The sequence below is a fragment of the Catharus ustulatus genome, chromosome 2 (genome assembly GCF_009819885.2).
Source record: "Catharus ustulatus isolate bCatUst1 chromosome 2, bCatUst1.pri.v2, whole genome shotgun sequence".
In the NCBI taxonomy this organism is placed as follows: domain Eukaryota; kingdom Metazoa; phylum Chordata; class Aves; order Passeriformes; family Turdidae; genus Catharus; species Catharus ustulatus.
Window position 1 is genome coordinate 59926869 of NC_046222.1, and position 19740 is coordinate 59946608.

Here is a 19740-nt window from a genome sequence, read left to right on the forward strand (position 1 = left end):
CTTAAACCATTCTAATTTCACAAGAGCATCTAGTACCCAAGGGCACTACCAGGTCCACAGCATTCAACACAGCACTGAGTCTTCTCCACAGTCTATTAATTTGGATGATCTCTGGCTGGTTCAAGCCACAGCTGTTGCAGATGCTGTTCAACTCTGCTGCTGCTGATTGCCATTCTGGTAAAAGGAGGAAAGCAGCATGGGCCTGCTCCTCCATTTGCTTAATGTATCCTCACTAGCATTGCCCTGTAATATATCTGTTAGCAATCGATACTTGATATAATTTTAGCAAATGGTGCTGGAGCAAGCCCAAAAGCTAAAGCAGATCATCATGTAAAACAGGCAGCAGAAATAAATGGGGAGAAAGCTCATGTGGAAAGCAAAGTAGAGTTGGTACCTTCTGTGTCTGCAGATTTACTCTGTGACAGAGTGTGGACAGACCTCTAGGAGTGAAAGACAGTGGGAGAGTTTTCCATCTTAGGACTGGAACAGAAAAGAGCAAGAAGTCAACTAAAGAGTAACTATTAGTTGGGCAGGCAATTATTAGAATTTTCTTTCCTTCAGTACATGAGACAAGGCCAGGGCACTGTGTCATGCAATTGGGAAAGGCTAGAGAGTCAGGGTAGGTTTCAGGGAGGAGAGCAATGTTGTTGGATCAGGGAAGGCTGACCCAGGCAGCTGGAGCACAGGCTCAGACCAGGACTGGTGCTGTGGTGCTGAGCCACTAGGGTGTGACGGCCCCACAATCTGTCTGGGGACAGGAGGGACTTAGAGAAAGCCAAACATGTGTGCCTTGGGTTTGAGACTGTGCAGAATTCTAGAGTCTAATTTTGCCTTCACACAGCTCAAAGTCAGGTTATCCACATTCTTCAATATTTCCCCTAAAATTTGGAAGTTATTGGCTTCCCTGCACTGAGGATGCTTTTGAAGGCGACTGGCTTTGTTACTTGACAGCAGGGACTGGTCTTCAATCAGTGTCAGCCTAAGAACACAGGAATCTGTCACAGTGGATGCTGTTGGGAGCAAACTGTCCTATGCACTTACCTCTCTTTCGATTCCAAAGCTCTTTGGTGGGCAGTGTAGCTGCAGGCAATGACAGACAGAAAAGAGCCAAGTAAGTACATGCCTAACTGCTCCTTTGTCTCTAAGAACTCCAGCATGTGGCAGCTGGATTGCACTTCCAGGTACAGTGGGAGGAAGCCTGTGTGAGTGGAAAGTCCTACTAGGCTGAATAATTTTGGGCCCACAGCTCAAAGTCCTGATGTCACTGAGATTTTCCTGCATATAATTCTAGAAAGAGCCTCTGGTAAAGGCAGTGTTCATCTCATTATCAATTCAATTTTTGTCATAGCCCTGCTAGGCTCTTAATTTCTTGAGTTAAAACAACAAATGAGATGACCCAACTGCAATCTCTAATAGGTACCATGGGTCAGTAATCATTCATTTGTTATAGTGCCTCTCACCCGAAGGACAGAGATGAAAATTTGTCCTCCTAATGGCAAGAGCTGTAAATTACTTTTATTTCACTGTTAAATCTAGATGCCTGAAAATTAGGATGACCAGCCCTTAGCTGGGAAGAAAATGTGTCAGCTCAAGGGATTTTCTGCATTAGGCAAATAGGCAGCTCATAATCACCCATTAAACAGTCACAATGACTGTGTCCTGTCACCCTTGCTACTCAGAGTGACTCTGTTGATGCACTGAACATGGTGTAACTTTGCAAGCCTGATGCCCACTTCTGGGCCAATGACCCTAGTTCTGCTTTTAGCTTAGGGAGAGAAGTGAACACCTCCTTCAGGTGCTCATGGTAGTTCCATCTTTCATAAAGATGGACATGTTCAAGATAGGGATGACAAGTTTGTCTGTGAAGGTACATCTTATCTCTGTTATTAAGGGAGCTTCAGATGAGCAGGTCAGATTTGAACATGTTGATCACATACATTTAGATGAGAAAAATGCTGCCCAAAATTCAGCCATTTCTTTGTCACAGCTGTTTCTTGAGCTGAATATTGTTATCTTTATCCTTGAAGTCTTTGCAAAAAAAGTCTGTGGGTCTGAAAGATGTTATTCTGAATTCGCATGGGCTCGCTGTGAATTTGGAAATTACAGGGTAAGGCATCACTGCACACTTATAGGGTGCAAAAGAGGGAAGTGAAGGGGTTTAAAAACAGATGGAAGCTCTGTTGACAGGGGCATGAAGGTGCCTAACAGCCTTCACTGAGCAAGCAGCTGCTGGTGAAGCTGTAGAAACACTTGAGTGGTTCCTCCTGGGAGTGTGGGTGTCCCTCTAGCAGTCACTTCACACATTATTCAGGTTTTTGGCAAGACAGACTGCACAAAACACCACACAGCCATTCCTGCTTGTTCAGCCTGATCCCAGAGGCAGCTCAGTGACTGAGGGCAACCTGAGAGGGCAGTGAGGCTGTTGCCCTCTCTAATGGGGGCTGGTAGGCACACTGCATGTGAGAGATGGGGAGCAGATGTTCCTTCCATCCCATCACTGAGAAACCACACTTCCTCTGTGCAGCCCTTTGGGAAGAAGGAGAGAAGTTTGTCTTGGGAAAGAAGGGCTGAAACACCTTCAGTGTGATGAAATGAGTTGTCTGTCATCTTGTTCAATAACGTGTCACACAGAAAGCTCTCTAAAAAGCTCTCTATAGAAAGCCAAAAATATATTTTAAAATCTACCCCACTGTCAAATCCTCAAAACCTGCAAGTGTATCAGAATTGTTGCAAAATTATTCACTTTTATGGTGTGCAAGTTAGAGTATTGTACAGCTAGACAAGTTTATAAGAACATGTATTAAGCTGCCAGCATGGGGGGACCTGACTGAAGTTAAAACATAAAACTTGCCACAAGACAAGTGAGGGTGTGAGGAGGGACATTAAAGAGTGAGAATGGCTTTGAATAAGAAATGTGGTCCTCTGCCCTTTTTCCTGGTGCTCCACTGGAGAACCAGAGAGACCAGAGTTGATAGAAAGAGCCTGTGGTGCTGCAGCCAGAGCTGCCTAGTCTATGCTAATGGATTTCTGACTTTAAAAATAACTAGACTCTAGGGACTGCAGCACTGCTGGGTAATGGGTCTCTCATCTCTGTGCCTGTTTTCCCCACGAATAAGCTCGTTGTTCCCTGGTGATATCCAAGCAGTCAGCCTGGTAAAACCATGGAGCAGATACTCCTGGAAGATAGCAAAACATGTGGAAGACAGGGATGTGATTAGAGACTGCCTACATGGCTTCACCAAAGACAAATCATGCCTGACTACTTTAGCAGCTTTCTTCAATGGAGTGGCTGCATCAGCAGACAAGGGAACAACTATGGTTACCATCTACTCCAACTTCTCTAAGGGTTTTGGTACAATCCCCTCGATATCCTCCCCTCTAAGTTGGACACACATATGGGTTTGATGCATGGACTGTTAGATGGATAAGGAATTGACTGCATGGCAGCATCCAAAGAGTAACAGCCAATGGCTCAATATCAAATACTGGTGGAAACCAGTAACAACTGGTGTGTCCCACAAGGGTCCCATACTGGGACCAATACTGTTTAACATCAGTGACATAGGCAGTGGGATCAATGCACCCTTGGCAGGTTTGCAGATGACATCAAGCTGAGTGCTGCAGTTGATTCACTTGAGGGACCTTGACAGGGTGGAGGAGCAGGGACTTGTGAATCTCATGAAGTCCAAGTTCAAGGCCCTGCACCTGGGTCAGGTCAGTCCCAGGTACTGATACAGGCTGAGTGATGGATGGGTTTGGAGCAGTCCTATGGAAAAGGACTTGGATGTACCTGTCCACATAAAATCAGATATGCCTCCACAATATGCACTTGCAGCTCAGAAAGCTGACCATATCCTGGTCTGTATAAACATACATGTGACCAGCATGTCAGAACAGGTCATTCTGCCTGTCCACTCCACTCTTGTGAGACCCTACCTGGAACAGGAATATTGCATCCAGCCCTAGGGTTCCCAGCACTAGGAGAATGTGAACCTGTTAGACCAGACCCAAAGAAAGGCCATGATCAGAGGGCTTCATTCTCCTATGAAGACAGGCTGAGAGAGATGGAGTTGGAGAAAAGAATGCCCAAAGGAGATCTGGTTGCAGCTTTTCAGTTTATAAAGGAGGCTATAAAAGAGATGGAGAGACATTTTTAACCAGGGCCTGTAGTAACAGGACAAGTGACAGTTTTAAACTGAAGGAGGGCAAGTTTAGAATAGACATAATGAAGGAAATCTTTACTGTGAGACAAGGCAACAGGTTGCCCAGAGAAGCTGTGGATGCCCCATCCCTGGAATTATTGATGACCAGTTTGGAGAGGACTTTGAGAAACCTGGTCGAGTGATAGATGTCCCTGCCCATGGCAGGGCATTGGGACTAGATGATCTTCAAAGGTCCCTTCTACCCCAAACCTTCTGTGACTCTGTGGTCCTACACTCCGTCTGCGGCTGGCACACGAGGTCAGAATGCAGGAGCCAGCAGGATAGGGGATGCCCAGGGATTCTCCCCCAAAACAGCAGAGCTGCAGGAGGCACAGCATGGAGACTGACTGACTCACCCTCTCCTGGTTAGGAGAGACAGTAGCTTTCTGTAAGCAGGAATGTTAACTTAGAAAATTGTTGTAGATTTTGGTTTTCTTTTTTTTTTTTTTTTTTAACAAAACCTTTTAAATTTTCAGTCTATTAATAGCAATGGAACATTGTCTTCTCAGGCTAAGCTGAGCCTCCCTTTCTGTTCTTTCTTTCTACCTGCATCCTCCCCATGTGAAGAAAACTTCTAGAAGAACTATTCTTTGAGAATTTGAGGGGGAGGATGAAGAAGGAACAGGCTATGATTTGCACAAAATTGAAAGAATATTTGAGACACAAGACAAATGTTCCCAGAGAAATTCCCCTTTCCTTACCGCAAAGAATGTGTCAATGAAGCATTTGCATACATTACACAAAATAAATTAATTTACCCAGACTTGCTGTTTGTTTTTCATGCCCAAAGCTAACAGCTCACATGGATTTTCTGGGTTGTTTTGTGGGTTTTTTCCCCTTTCTTAAGCTTGACTACACAATGTCAAAACACACTTTCATCTGACAGTGGAATAATAGTGAATTTTGGGTTGTCATGTAACAGGGAGACTTTTCTTTCAGTGCCATGTTTACATTGCAAGGTACCCAGAGTAAGGGCAAGCTGAAAGGCACTAGTGGAGAAGGGGCAGAGATGTGCAGGGGAAGGAGGAGTTACTCTGACTAGAAATAGTTTATTTTCCCCTCTTCTATAACCTGAGCATGACCCTCACCACACCAGGCCATTGGGGATGGGTTTGGGATGCTCATTGCTTGCTGGTGCCAGCAGTGCCTCAGCAAGAGGGAGGCAGGCATGACTTTAAAACACCCTTGCATTTCCTCAGAAACAGCTCTCAGGAGAAAGCCTTAACTAAATATGTGGAATGTTTTATGGCTCATACATTGCTCAGTGACTCCTACAGAGGTGTAGGCACAGGCAGACCCTATGAGACAGGGTTGGCAGCACTGGGAGCCCTGTGCTCCCTCCTCACTACACCTACCTGGCCCCAGCCTACTGTCTGCACTCCACCGAGACCAGTCTGGCACAGAATTGGCTGCACATTGCCCTGTGACAGCTGTCAGAGCAATGGGACATAGACCACAAAGCAATCCTTGGCCAGGAGGGGTGCATAGATGGGACTGGAGACGCCGGTCCCACCAAGAGGGGCTGTGGGCTTGTTAAACAACCACCACCTCATCCTTTCTCTCCTTCCAGCAGACCTATAATGTTTGTGCCATTCTTTGGTACTCCTAGGGTGCATCTCTGAAAGAGCAGTTAATGGATTTACATGTCGTATAATTGTGATAGCTGGAGATTGTCTGATGGAAGGGGAGAAATTCAATTGTCTCAGGGTGGATTTGGTCTAATTATCTCAGATGACACCAGTAAATCTGCTTCTCTTGGAGACACGCTGTTACTGTAGTAACTCGTAAATGAATATCAGATGATGAGTTATTTAGAGGCAGTCTAAACTGCTAAGTTTATGAGCACAGTGGGCAATAATTTCTTCTTTTTTAAATTTTTTTTTCCATATTAATTTCTTTTTCAGTGTGAATGTAAGCCACAAAATCAACAGGTCAGCTATAGGGCTCTTGTGAACTCTGCCTTTCCTATCAGACAGAGCAGATGCAGCTTGGAAGCGCTTTATCTCTTTGCTTTTAATTAAAGCCTATAATGGTTTGCATTTTGTGAACAGGCTTTATCCAAAATACAAAGTGGAAAAAGGATGAAGCAAATCTTCAGATAACTCTGCATTTTTGATTATCTCTATTGTACATAGGCAGGCTCACTTCCTCATCCGGAGCCAGGATCAGCAGTGTCTCATGAGCAAGCTGCTGATAAACAATGGTTGCACCCTGCCCTTGTGGAGAAAGACCTGACAGGGTGTGCCTGGCTTCTGATACTTGCCTTGTGCGGCCAAATGGGATGTCATTTAGAGGCATCACCTTTGCTTAAATCAAGTCAAAAAACCTTCTAGTCCAAAGTGAAGATGGTGAATGTCTGCACACCCCAGTGAATCAGCAGTTGCAATGCAGCATCGTATGCATTATGCTATGGTTTGCTGTCACTGCACTGTGCCCAGTCCTAAAATGCAGCAGAGAGAATACAAGTTGCAAATCAGGTCCAAGGGCATGTCCCACCCTCCAGCCTAGCTTTTTATTTTGACGAGCAAAAAACTGCCAGACACTCCACACGAATCACCATGCACAGTTTTACTTGCATCTAATCAGCGCATTTTATTTCTCAAAGAGAGCGCAGAAAGTGATCTCAGGTGAGATCTATCAAACACAGCATCTAAAACACGATTGTTTCCCTGGGTGTCCATGACCCTGCTGCAGCTTTGGCTGAGGGGCAGAAAGGTGTTGCATCTCCCTTCAGTTTGAAACATGGGAACTTTTGATGTCCATCTCGGCTTGGAAGGGTTCATCAAACTTAGGTCTGAAGTAGGAGAGCTGAAGAGCATGACCTTGCTCCATTCTACCGCTGTCCACATGGGTCTCTCTCTGAAAGTGTCTATGGACTGAAATGTTCTAGTGTGGATCCTGTTTATATTTCATTATAATTGCATTGTTTTCAGTATATTGAAGAAGGTTGAGTTTCTTGAAGTTTTTTTCTTGCACTTCAAGAGTGCATGACAGTTAATGTTGAAAAAATGGTTTTTGAAAAGAAGGCAAGGGGATTTAATTTGAGAATAACATCTCTCTTTCACCTAGGATACATTTAAAATAACAAATCATAGATTTGCTAGATCTACCACAAAATAATTTTTTTTTTTCTAAAATGCCTCTATATATATGTGATTCATCTAAAATTTGGGCTCGTCTGACAGAGAGAAGTGTGTGGTACAGCATGGACATGTAGTAAAGCTGCATTTTCTCTGCATAGTCAGAGGTGTGTAATTAGTAGGAGGACAGACATTAACACATTCGTGTGCTGTGTCACCAGGTCACGCCTGATTATGTTGCAAAGTGCGATTAGTAAAATGAGCTTGAAGTTGTCCTCTCACTGCCATTTGATAGTAGGGAAAACAAATCCTTCCACTGCCAAAGCTGCAACTAATATTCAGTACTTAAGAAATTCAACTGATGCATTCATAATGAACACGATTTTGTGTAATTAAAATTTTAAATAAATCCCCAACATGAGCTCTGGCTTGGATTTCTTAATTTCAGATATTAAAGTACAGCTTTTGACAAAATAGGTTGAGGGGGTTGGGTTTCTTTTTTTCTTCTCTTTTCTTTCATCTGAAAGACTTTAAAAAATCTCATTAGCATATTAAAAAAAGAGTAGAAGATAAATTAAATGAAGACCAGGATTAAAAGACTCACTACTTTCTTCATGTCACCTTTATCGTTCTTTTGAGCTTCTGTCCCTGTGAGGTGGGTGTGAGTAATGTGGAGGTGGATGTTAGTGGGTGGCAAAGCTTTTGTGAGGCAGAAAGGAGCTGAGGATTAGAAAATTATTGGAGGCAGTTTCCATACAGATGAGAAGAAGCAGTCAAACCCTGAGAAGCCAAGAAATAGGAGGAAGACAGTAAGAAAACTGAAAAAATGGCACATTTCACTGGCAAAGAAAATCCGTTTTGTTTCAGCAGAAACGCTAAAAGTTGCCATGGTTGCTGAAAGTTGCTGAAAAGCCTGGAAGTTGCTCATTCAAAACAATCTCACAGCTGCAGACCCAGGTCCCTCCTTGTCCGCAGAAATCTTTAGGTCAACATCAAAAATCCACCAAGTGTTCACGGTTCATTTTCAGTTCTTTACACACCTACAGGGTGACTCGAATCTCTTGTTGCTCCTCATCACAGGCGGGTTGGTGGAGTTGTAACAGGGGGTGTAGGCACAGCCCCTCTCAGTCCCTGGCTCCCACCAAAGGTTGCAGCTGCCATGAGTATTTCCAGCTCCTACTAACTCTCCCATAATCCAGCCAAGAAAGCTGTGGATGAGAAGAGTTTGGGTACATGGAAGTAGTTTTCTCTTGGGAGGGGGATTAGTTTGCAATGTCTCGGGCTGTGCTGATGTTGGACTGGGGTAAAGAGGGAGCACTCTCCTCTGGTTTGGGTTGGCTGGCATGTCTGGTGGCTTTGTTTTCATCTTTGCAGTCCTCAGTGTGCCCCTGCTCAGAAGCCCCACCATGGCACACCACTGACTGCCCCAAGCAAAGAGCACAGTGAATTGAGGAGTATTTACAAAGTGTGTGTGACCACTGGAGAAAACGCAGTTGTACAGTGTGAAGTGTCTGGAAAAGGATGAGTATTTGCAGCACCTGCTTTCCTGTCAAAAACACTTATTTACTGGCAGTGAACCAGACCCCACCCTGCCTCCTTGGGATGTTCTCAGAATGCATTGGCACTGTTCAAGGAATGAGAAAGAATGATTTTTGCACACTATGTGCATTGCAGTAAGTAAAAGTATGAGTGAGGCATCCAGGTTGCCAGCATAACACTGAGGAAAGTGCAGAATTGGGACACTTAACCTTCACTCTGAAGACTTGAGCAGTGTTTATTCTACAATGTTGTGGTGCTACTCACCCTTCTTATGCTCCAAGTCAACAGTGTCCTGCCCCTCTCCCATGGGATAGGAACACTGCTTTCAACTCTCCCTCACCCTGTGGGGTTTATCTTGAGCAAATTCACCATTTTTGAGTCAGAACTTCAATGGCAGGGTATTTAGCTGCTCAGGACAGCAGCTGTGCTTGCTCTGCCTGCTGAAGCTCTGCCAATGTGCAGCAGAGAAGCAAGGGATGGTGGTGGCACTTGAGGGACAGTGGTGTATCCTGTGCCTGCACCCCACAGGGCCATGGGCTCAGCCAGCAGAGGTGCAGTGTGGGCTGCTGCCTCTGTTCCCACTGCTTTCACCATAGCTGATCTAAAGACTCCACGAGTTCAAATACAAAAGCTCCCTCAGAGCATGAGGCACAATAGCAAAGCCCCTTCTCCTGGGTGGGTGCCTCAGCTTTGCAGCTGCAGACTCAGAGATGTGTTTGTGTGTTCTTTAGCTCTTGGAGGTCTTTAACTCTTGGAGCTATCCTTCATCCTTTCTCTGAATTTTCTCTCAAGTCATTGGAGTTGTAATGATGGTAGGCAGACACAGATTTACACCCTCATGTGAACAGGAATCCATTTCTCTCTCCATGGGCTGTTTTGTCTCCAGCACAGCAGGAGAAGCCCATAGTGGTACAGCTCTCTCCTGACTAAAATAGAGCTGTCCTCCTGTTTCTTGTCCAGAAACCATTAAAATCTCTCTGGGTCTGTGCTGAGGATGGGTTTGGTCCTGTCTGCATGTAGAGAGGGTGTCCAGGGGGATGTTCCTTCAGCACCACTTGGAATCAAGTGAATTGTACTCCAGGGCTCTTCATGGGCTGTAAAAGGAGCTGACAGTCTTCAGAGTTAGGGACCTACCCCTCAGACATCAAAGGCAGAACAAATGTGTCACATCAAAAGCAATTTGCTGCATTTTTAGCAGAAAACCTGTGTCCCAGTCTAGTCATGGTTTCGTTGGGGTTTTTTTCCATAAGAAAAGCCCCATGTGTTTATAAATTACTCTTTGCCAAATTACTTGTTCTTAAAAAGAAGTGCTCTGTAATAAGCTGCATCATTAAAATGAAATTTTTCCGTGAGCAGCAGAATCTGGTTTCCTGCGGTTTGGTGCCTCATGGTGGGATTATGTTGCATCTAATGAGGAGCACTCTGGCTGAAGCCTTTTCTCCTATTCATAAAGACACTCTCTCATGTGATTCTCTGGTGTCTGCAACCCATTTGGGATCAAACTGCCATTGTTTAGGTTCTCTCCTATCTGTCAATGCAATATTGCCCACGTGGCCAATTGTTCCTCCCTGGAGACATGAAAGGGTCATGATGCTCTACCCTGATGCCTCTCCTCTCAGAAATGGTTGAAAATTAAAGCATTTGAGAATTCCATCCCACAGTTCAATTTGACTGAAACTGGCCAACAGGCTAGAAGATAATTGAGAATAATAGTGGACTAACATAACAATATAATAAACCTAATTTTATTAGGTAATCGGGCAATAAATGGTAAAAAGTAAATACTGGAGCAGACTAAATGTGCAAAAAGTGTTCATAAATATTTATTCAAGCATTTAAATACACTCAAGGTGACCATTTTTTGCCTGTTTTGCATTTCAATTTTAGCATTTCAATTCACAGCCATATGAATGACCAACAAGAGCACAAACACCCTGGTAGTTACACTCATACCTCAAAAGTAAATGTAAAATAATATTTTTCTCTGAGACTCTTTTTAAAAAGTGACAGGGAATTATTAAATATTTCTTTCAAAATACTTCAAATTTAGAATTTTGAAACAGGAATGTCAGACTATTCAGAAGCCAGATTTTGAACATAGTTGTTACCAGGTGAAAGAATAAAAATAGATCACATGGTTTGTGGTTTGTGCTGGGTTTCCAGAATTTTCAATAAACCTGAAATGAACAAAATTAGACCAGAAATCCTTTGCTGAAGTGGTTAATAGAAATATTTCAGAAATGTGAGTTGTGAAAGGGAATACATAATTATGCACACACACACACAAAAATTCACAAGTTTAGGAAAGAAGAAATATATATTGTATAAGTTGCTCATTGTAATTTATTTTTCCAGTTCCTGAGCCATTGAAACATGTTATCATAAAATGATTTTTTAAGATATTTGTATTTTCTTACCTTGGATGCAGTTTAGATGGATGAGCTACCATTGTTCTCCATGTTTCTCAAATTAGGAGAATGCATTTCTAAATTCAATTTCATCCTCAGTGGAAATGGTTTCTCTGACTCTGGTAATCTTTGGAGAAGAATTATACACAGTCTATAAAGCTTCAAATTTCAAAACCTAATTTTGAATGTTAGTCAAGAGGTTAATTTAAGATTCATCTTCCAAAAGGGGAGTTAAATAAAACTGATAGAAGGCTGGAACTTGTCGAGTGGTTGAGAGGTTTATCAGCATGTGAGTACGAGTTCATTAGTTTTAATTAGTATAATCACTAATGTTGCATTAACAGTTTGGTGAGAGAAAATAATTGCTCACACCCACTGTATTAGATTGGGAGATTAGAATTCATTTTATGAGGCAATTAGCATTTCAGGGTTTCTTTTTTCAAAAGGCTTTTACGATCTGCCATTACAGTAGCCTCCTTCACCAAAAAGAGTTTAAATTAACCATAACTTTCATCCTAATGGGATGCAAAAATTAATGTAGAATTAAGTATGAACCGGTAATCCCACTGCGATAAGCAGGCAGCTAAAGCCACAAACCTTGATTAGTTTATAATGACCTGTTTTATTTCCCAGACAATGGTAGTCATTTATCTGTCCTCAATTCATTATCTTCTCAGAAAGTTTATATTCTTGAATTTTATACAAAACAAATAAAATATGATGAAGGGAAAAATAGAACAGTACTACTGAAGTAATAATTGTCAAAAGAAAAAGCTGCCAGTTTCAATAGTAAAGCTTAACATGTCCATTATTCTTCATATCAAATGCCAGAGGAAGAAGAAACAGCTCTCTTTGACATCCAGTGCCTTGGGAAGAGCTATGAATTTCATAGCAACAGCAATCACAACCCTGCTCTATCCATCACAACCTTTGGCAGCTACTGACACAATGAGAACAGATGGAATTGTCATCCTAGTTGGCAAGGAAGCCCAGGTCATCTGAGACTTAGGACAGTTTACCCAGGAGATTGCCTTCCAAAACATCCTGTAAAGAAATGTGCAGGCTCTGGTGGGAAAAACTGCTTACAGCAAAGCTGTAGTGAAAGCTTTCATGGGATCCATAAAAAGACAAGACAATGCACCCTTTGCAGCAAATCTACCACCCATTACACAGGATTATGCTTGTCCCTGGATAAAAAAAAATCTCTGTTCAAAAATCCTAAATCTGCTTTGAGTTGGATGTAGCATGGAGGAGAACAACTGTTAAATGTTAGAACTATAATGTAGTTCATGTCCTTTTGGGTACATATATTAAAATAAGGGGACGTGGGATGCTATTTAGGGAATTACATTAATCTTCCTAGGACATGTGTTATAGCAAAATGTACATATTAGGTAGATACTGCTATAAGGGACATTAATGGATGTAAGAGATACACCTTTATAAGAGGAGTTCAGAGAAAAAAATGTTTAAACAGCTAAAATTTAGGCACAACTAGGTAGACTGGATCTCAGACTCCCTGGCATCAGCTTTAGAAGCTGAACTACTCCAGCTAAGATCTGAGTCTTGCACTCTAAGGACTGCCTCACTCTAAAAGCTGCAGATACAGTCCCAGGTAACCAGGTTTCTGTCTTGGGTGGGTGAAGTAAATGCTTAAAATTGGGTAAGATGAATCATGACCAGCATGCCTGTGCCTTAGGGTTTGTCTATGCACACAGTTACTGTGGAGAGACATTACTCTTCCTGAATAACATTACATGTGAATACACTTTTGGCTGAGTTAGACTTATTTCTCTTCAACAACATCCACTTGAGAGAGGCAGAGCAGTTTGCTTTTTAGTCCTCACATGGAATTCTTCTGCAAGAGCTGCTGCCTTTTTAGCAAGCTACCCTACCTTAATCCAAATTTACTTTAGTATAAAAATGCCCTAAATCTACCATCCAATCACCTTTGAGAGCAATTTAAGATTTATGGTGGTAAGGGCATCAATTAGGCACAAATACATTGACCAAAAAAATAGTGACAGTATCATACACAGTAAAAACTGACATTTATTTCACAAATTATGGGTGTAATAAAGCCTGTTGTTTCAGGAAAAATGCCTGTATTTGCCCGTATGTTTCATTAAAGAATAATAATGCCATACATATTTCATTCCCTTGTTCTGAGCAGCAAGAGTCTTAACTATATAAAATGCCCCATGCTGTCCTTGCTTTGTCGGGTTGTTTTTTTCCTTTTAATCAGATTTTTCCCCCTGAACTAATGAAATTGCTCTTTAAACACATACATCATTTTCATTTGAAGTGACTTCTCATGACTCAAACGGTTTGTCTGTTCTCCTGGAGAACAAGGCAACCACCATCTCCCCGTGCTGTGCAGACCCAGGTCAGGACTGCCTCTGATCCCCAGTGTGCCGATTTCTCTGCACCCCCACCGGTGCTGCTTTAGGTGGAGTACGGGTGACTGATGTCTGTGGGGTCTGCACCTTGCATATCTGCACGGGTTTCTGCTCCACTTGTTCTCACAGGTTGTTTCTCTCTTCCCCTAGTATGCCCCGACCCGCTGTGCAGCTGCGCAGGCGTCCACAGAACAAGGTATCCTTCCTCCCTGCCATCACCACGAAGCGGTGCACGACCCCCAGCTGGTCCCCTGCACGTGCCCGCTCTTCTCCTGCCCGTGGGAAGGGCACCTGGAGGTGGTGGTGTCCCACCTGAGGCAGACCCACCGCATCAACATCCTTCAGGGCGCGGAGATTGTCTTCCTGGCCACGGACATGCATCTGCCCGCGCCCACAGACTGGATCATCATGCACTCTTGCCTTGGCCACCAGTTTTTGCTGGTCCTCAGGAAGCAGGAGAAGTACGAGGGCCATCCCCAGTTCTTTGCCACGATGATGCTGATCGGCACGCCCACCCAAGCCAACAACTTCACCTACCGGCTGGAGCTCAACAGGAACCAGCGGCGCCTCAAGTGGGAGGCGACCCCCAGGTCGGTACTGGAGCGTGTTGACTCTGTCATTTCGGATGGGGATTGCCTTGTGCTGAACACTTCCCTGGCTCAACTCTTTGCTGACAACGGAAGCCTAGCGATAGGAATTGCGATAACCACCAGCAAAGTTCACAACTCCGAAGCTGAAATGTGAGGGGAAGGAGGAAGAGGAGGAGGAACAACAGCAACAACAATGGTGCTCTAGCTGCCTTCTGAGAGCCAGAACTCATGGATTTTTTTTTTTTGGGGGGGGTGGGTCTCAGGTCTTTTATGGTATTTAGTACTTGTCCACACTGGGCATTATGTAAACATCCCGTGGTTACGGTCCCTATGTCATGTATTTACTGTTTTGCTAATACAATTTTATGAGAAATTTTAAAGAGGCTAATCAATTTATTATCACACTCCAGCAGCACTGGAAACAACACTTATTGATGAGAAGTGAGCCCAGGGTGACTGGCAGAAACCTTTGGTCTGACTATGCCATGTAAATGCGTTTCCTTCATTGCCTGCCTAATGGAGCAGAGGCCCCGTGCCTGATGAAAGGTCAAGTATTCCACTATGGGACAAGAGCACCCAGGTTTCCATATTAGCAATAGCAATTTAACTCCTCTGTTTTGGGCACAGCCAAGCCCTGTGGGAGCTAGCAGTTTCAGAGTTCCCTTCAGCTTCTGAGGAAACAATTTTCTCACCCAAACTGTCAAAGCTTAGAAGAAAAAGTCACCCCCTCTGCTAAGCAAAGGGCTGGGAAGCCTCATCCTTCATTACATTGGGAATGACAGCTTGTGGGTGGCCACTGTGAGCATGGTTTAATCTTATTCTCATGTCATAAACAGCAGGGAGAGGTTGCTAGATGGTCTGGCCATAGTGTGGATATAACCATATGCAGCCATTGGGGCATTCATCTTTTTAGCTGCTGTTTCCTTAAGCATTCAAAAAGGTATTTTCAGAAAATAAGGCAAAAGATTGGTCCTAAGTTGGGTACTGATCTTGCTACTGAATTCTGTGCCAGTTAGACTCTCAGTTTGTGCTGCTAAATATTGATTTACAGTAATATAGATTGGACACTTGTTTGCAAATTGGCTTTGAGACTTGATATGCACTCCTTTGGAAAAAAAATGCAATGTTTTTTCCCTTGCACACATTTTGTGGGGCAGTGGTGAGGGATGACTTCACTTCCTTCTCCTGAGGGTGTTTCACAAACAGTGTTGGTCACAAAAATGGACAGGCTTCTCTAAGAGCTTTTCCCTTGGATGGTTCCTTGGGGGAGAGCTGGAGGCAGATGCTGGCCATCTCCTGTCACTCATTCCCATCTGCAGTCAGGCCTGTTTCCTCCATAGCCAACAGCAGCAGTGAAATCCCACTGCAGTAGGTGACGTGTTGAAGGAGGGGGCTCAACAGATAGTGTGACACATGAGAAGCATGGGAAACTGTCTTTTCCTGTTTTCCCTTCTGCCTGTGTGTGGCTGTGGTCTGCCTGCTCCCAAATGAATTATCAAGAAACATCTGGTAGGTTGGGTCAGTTAGAAGCTAGAGAGACTTGAGCCCCTTGGAAATACAAGGAAGTGGGGGAAACAAACTAAGAACAGTTTCAGTGTTTCAAAATGCATCTCACTCTAGCTTTGGGTAGGCAAAACCACTGATGCTGATCTCTCCCACTCGTTGCTCTCCTGAGGATTATTATAAATGATGCATGAAGTAAAATGAATTGCAGTTTTCCTGAGATGAATGCCATGCAGGTAAATGTCTTTTGAGACATAGATCCACCTCACCTCCTTACCTGGACTTTCATGGAAGGTCAGAGAAGGGTGAGGTTCTCTTCAACAAGCTGCTCATGAGCACACAAGCTCAAGCTGAGGTCTGAGGAAGTCTCAGTCCCTGTAAGAAGGCACTGGAGCATAGCTCTCCCACCTCTGAATTTAGGGGGCCATGGGTGGCATACTGATTTGCAGTGCCTCATTGGAATAGGCAGGTTTCAGAGTGGCTGGCTTTCTCCCTGCAATGTTAAATATTCAGGAGCAGCAAATGCTGCCCTTTCCCTAAATGATAGCAATAAATAAATCATTGGTGTTTTTGTGGACTGAGACTGGCTTCTCCAGCTTCTCTAACAATTTTTCTGCTGCTGAATTAAAACAAAGCAAAAGCAATAAAACCTCAATAAAACCAGTGCCTCTAGTTTAAACTTCCTGAGCTCTTTGTACACTGGGATAGACACCAAATGTAATGATGCTTTTGTTGCCTGACTACAAGTTCTAGGGGGAGGTATATTATTTAGCTATTCATTTTTTTGGTCTGTTTACTTCTTGTTAGTTGGTGCCTTTTTTTCTTGAAATATCTACTGAAATGTAGGTATTTTGGGGCATGGTCTTTGCCAAAGGACCAGTGTATTTCTGGCAGGATGAGTGTGACAGTATGAGCTCTCTGGAATGGATATCTCCATCTCCTGCCAGCACCTTAGTTTTGAAGGAGGCATAGTGGAAATGTGACCTCCCCAACAAAATTTTCCACACACCCCGTATGTTCTTTTCCCAGAGCTTTCTTGCGACCACACCAACAGTTCAGCTTTTTCCATTTTGTTTTCACTCTTCTCGCCTCATCTGATAGCTGCCTTTCTCAGCCCATTCTAAAGCCCTCAGCTGTGGTTTCACCCTTTGACTGGCAGAGCACATGGCACTTCTTGTCTTCTCACGTGTGTACCTGTTGGATGCCATTTTTTAAATCATTCTCACTGCTTTCTGAAGCCAATCAAGTAACCTCCTTTATCAGTTTCCTTCACATCTGCAAAGACCCAGCTCTGGCAGGAATTTCAGATTGCATTGGAGTGCAGGTGAAAATCTGTCCAGTAAGACTCCCAGTAAAGAAAAGAAATAGATATTTTGGGGAGAAATGAGATATGGTTGCCTAAATCCAGCTTTCATAAGCATCTCAACGTGAAGTGCAAATGTTTTAAGGTCTATTTACAGACTTTCTACCATAGAAGACATTCTAATTCTGTCATAATTCAAAGCCTATGAGCAACCTTATGCTACCATAAAGCAAAGTTGAAACAAATATTCTGCATGGTAGGACATAAATCCTAAAATACTGGCAAGTAGGATCAACAATGAAATTCTATTTGCAAGCATTCTTTCAGTGCTCACGGTATAACACTTTTTACAGTTCTGTTTATGGTTGAAAGGCAGCTGAAGCTTGGCTTACTAAACTCGATCTGAAGTCAGGGCTTCTAAAACTTATTTTGTACTCTAATATTTTGCATCTTTATAATGTATTAAATCAGAATTCCTGCCTTCCTGTAAAGAACACAGCCTTACATCTCTTTGAAGTAAGGAAGTATCCTTCACGTGGTGCAGGAGAAAATGAGGTCTTTCAAAACTGCTATGCAGCTGTTGCAAAATTCTGTTTTCCTTCCTACCTGAGAGTGGTGTTCCCTCTTTGTTTTGGTGGGCTTTAAGCTGTTTTTTTTGTTTTTTACATAGACAAAATATTGGATTTGGGTTTGTGGTTTTATTTTTAGGATTTTTATATATCTCTGTTCACAGATGGATTTTCTTGTGCTTAGTTTAGTAAATTGCAACAAAAAGTTAATCAGACTGAGACAGACAGATTGCTACCAGACCCACTAGAAAACCTACTTTGGTTCTTCTGCTCTATCCATCAGGCACAGTGTGAATGTAAATGTCAGATCTGCTGTAAAACAGCATTAGTGCTTTCAGCTCAATCCCATTATAAATTAAGCTCACATCATACATCCACGACTCCTTATAAATCAGCTGCAGCATCCTGAACCTCATAATCTTGAAGACGACAAAGGATCTTGCTGTGCCAGTGCTGGCTGTAGGGCTTGTTGAAAAGTAGGGCAGCAGTCCTCTTCTCACTGGACTTGATATCCCACCCTCTGTTTCATACCATCCTTATGAATACAGGCCAATACACTACTGAAGGAACAAGAGGTGGTAAATTCTGGACAAGTCAGGGTTATAGCAAAATGAGTCACAATAAATTGCTGGATCCTACTGCATGGCTCTCTCTTTTGTGCATCCAAGGAACTAAATCCAATTGACAGTAATGTAGTATAGGTGATTTATCTGTTTTTCTAGCCCAACAAACACTTTGATTGGAGAACAGTCTGTCAGAACAGAGTCAGATGTGCTTCTTCTGCAACTGAATCAGAAACACCTTCTCACATGGAAGACCTGCAGATTTTGAACTGTTCAGGCACAAGTTTTTTAATTCTTTTTTTTTTAATTCAATACACTCTGCCTGCTAACACCATCAGACTGAAGGGTGGAAAACAAAGATTGTCATGTGTCATCACCAGAACTCTTCACACACAAATATGATTCCTTTTCTGCAGAGATGAGCCTACAGAAGCAGAGAGGGTTTCACAGCAGGGTGGCACAGGGCAGCACCTGCAGGCTTCAGAGGAGTGCACACAGAGCTGAGGACAGAGCTCATCCTCCCTACAGAAACTACTCAACAGGAACCACTTGGAGTGCAGTCACAGCAGGGCTGCCAGGAAAGCAGTCAGACCTCCTGGGAGTAGCAAACAGGGGGAGTTAAGGCTCTGTGTAGAGACATTTCTCATCAGCACCTTCCACCTGGGGAACCTTGTCTCTGGAGCAGTGCAGGTGATCAGATCTCTGAGTCTGCATGTCAAAGGTCTTGCACAAGGATGCTGCACTGTGAGTGCAAACCCAGCCCCAGTCCTGTCCAGCTCCTTTGGGTTTGGTGGGCACCCAGCTACCTGCAGCTACTAATGATTCCTCCAGGTCCTGACACCTGACAGTTTTGCTGTCTTTCACCTGCCTAAGTCCCACAGGACAGTAAAAACTTGCTGAAAACCACACAAAAAGCCTTTGGCAGAACATCACATTAAACCTCATCCTCACACCGTGGCTAGGACTACAAGCAAACATTCTTTCTCTCTCCACACTGGCAATAGACTAATGCACATCTTCCTTTGGTCTCTGCCACTCCAGAAAATACATGTGAAAGACTAGGAGGCAGTGATTATCTTCAAGGGAAGAATTTCATTGCAAAGATGGCTCTTCTCACAGTACTTTCACAAAAGGCTGCCAGGCTCCAAGAAAGAAACTAACAAACTGTAGTGGAAGGCAATTGGGAAACACCAATTTCAAAGCCTGCTATCCTTCAACCAGAATGAGCTTTATGTCTTCCAGGTAGGGAAAATCCTCCTGAGACATTGCCTATCTGAATACATCACTTAATCTTGTAGAAAGCTCCAGGACAGAGAGGTTCTTCCTGTTAGAAATTGCATCAAGTAACCTTATTGAAGATAAATGGCTTTGAACTTTCATAGCAACAGTGATGAAGTGCTTCAACATCTATGCAGTACAGACTGAAAAATCAGAGCTTTTAGACAAAGAAATAAACTTATTCAAATGCAAATGTGAGATTTAGAGCAGAGTTTCCAGGTGATCTTAAAAGCACTTTTCTTATTGCTGAGAATGGATGTCTGCATAGCAAGAGATATTTCACTGCCAGCCAGGTCCTATTGGCTT

General features: G+C 43.2%; 1 protein-coding gene across 1 annotated transcript in view; it reads left to right on the top strand.

The window, feature by feature from the left end:
• The window catches only part of SIAH3 (siah E3 ubiquitin protein ligase family member 3), a 42161-nt gene extending 27563 nt beyond the window's left edge, over positions 1-14598 (top strand). Inside the window, exon 2 of the mRNA XM_033053408.1 lies at positions 13779-14598. Within this exon, the coding sequence (XP_032909299.1) occupies positions 13779-14372 (594 nt within the window). The 3' untranslated portion in view covers positions 14373-14598. The remainder of the gene's footprint in view (positions 1-13778) is intronic.
• Positions 14599-19740: the final 5142 nt, after the last annotated feature.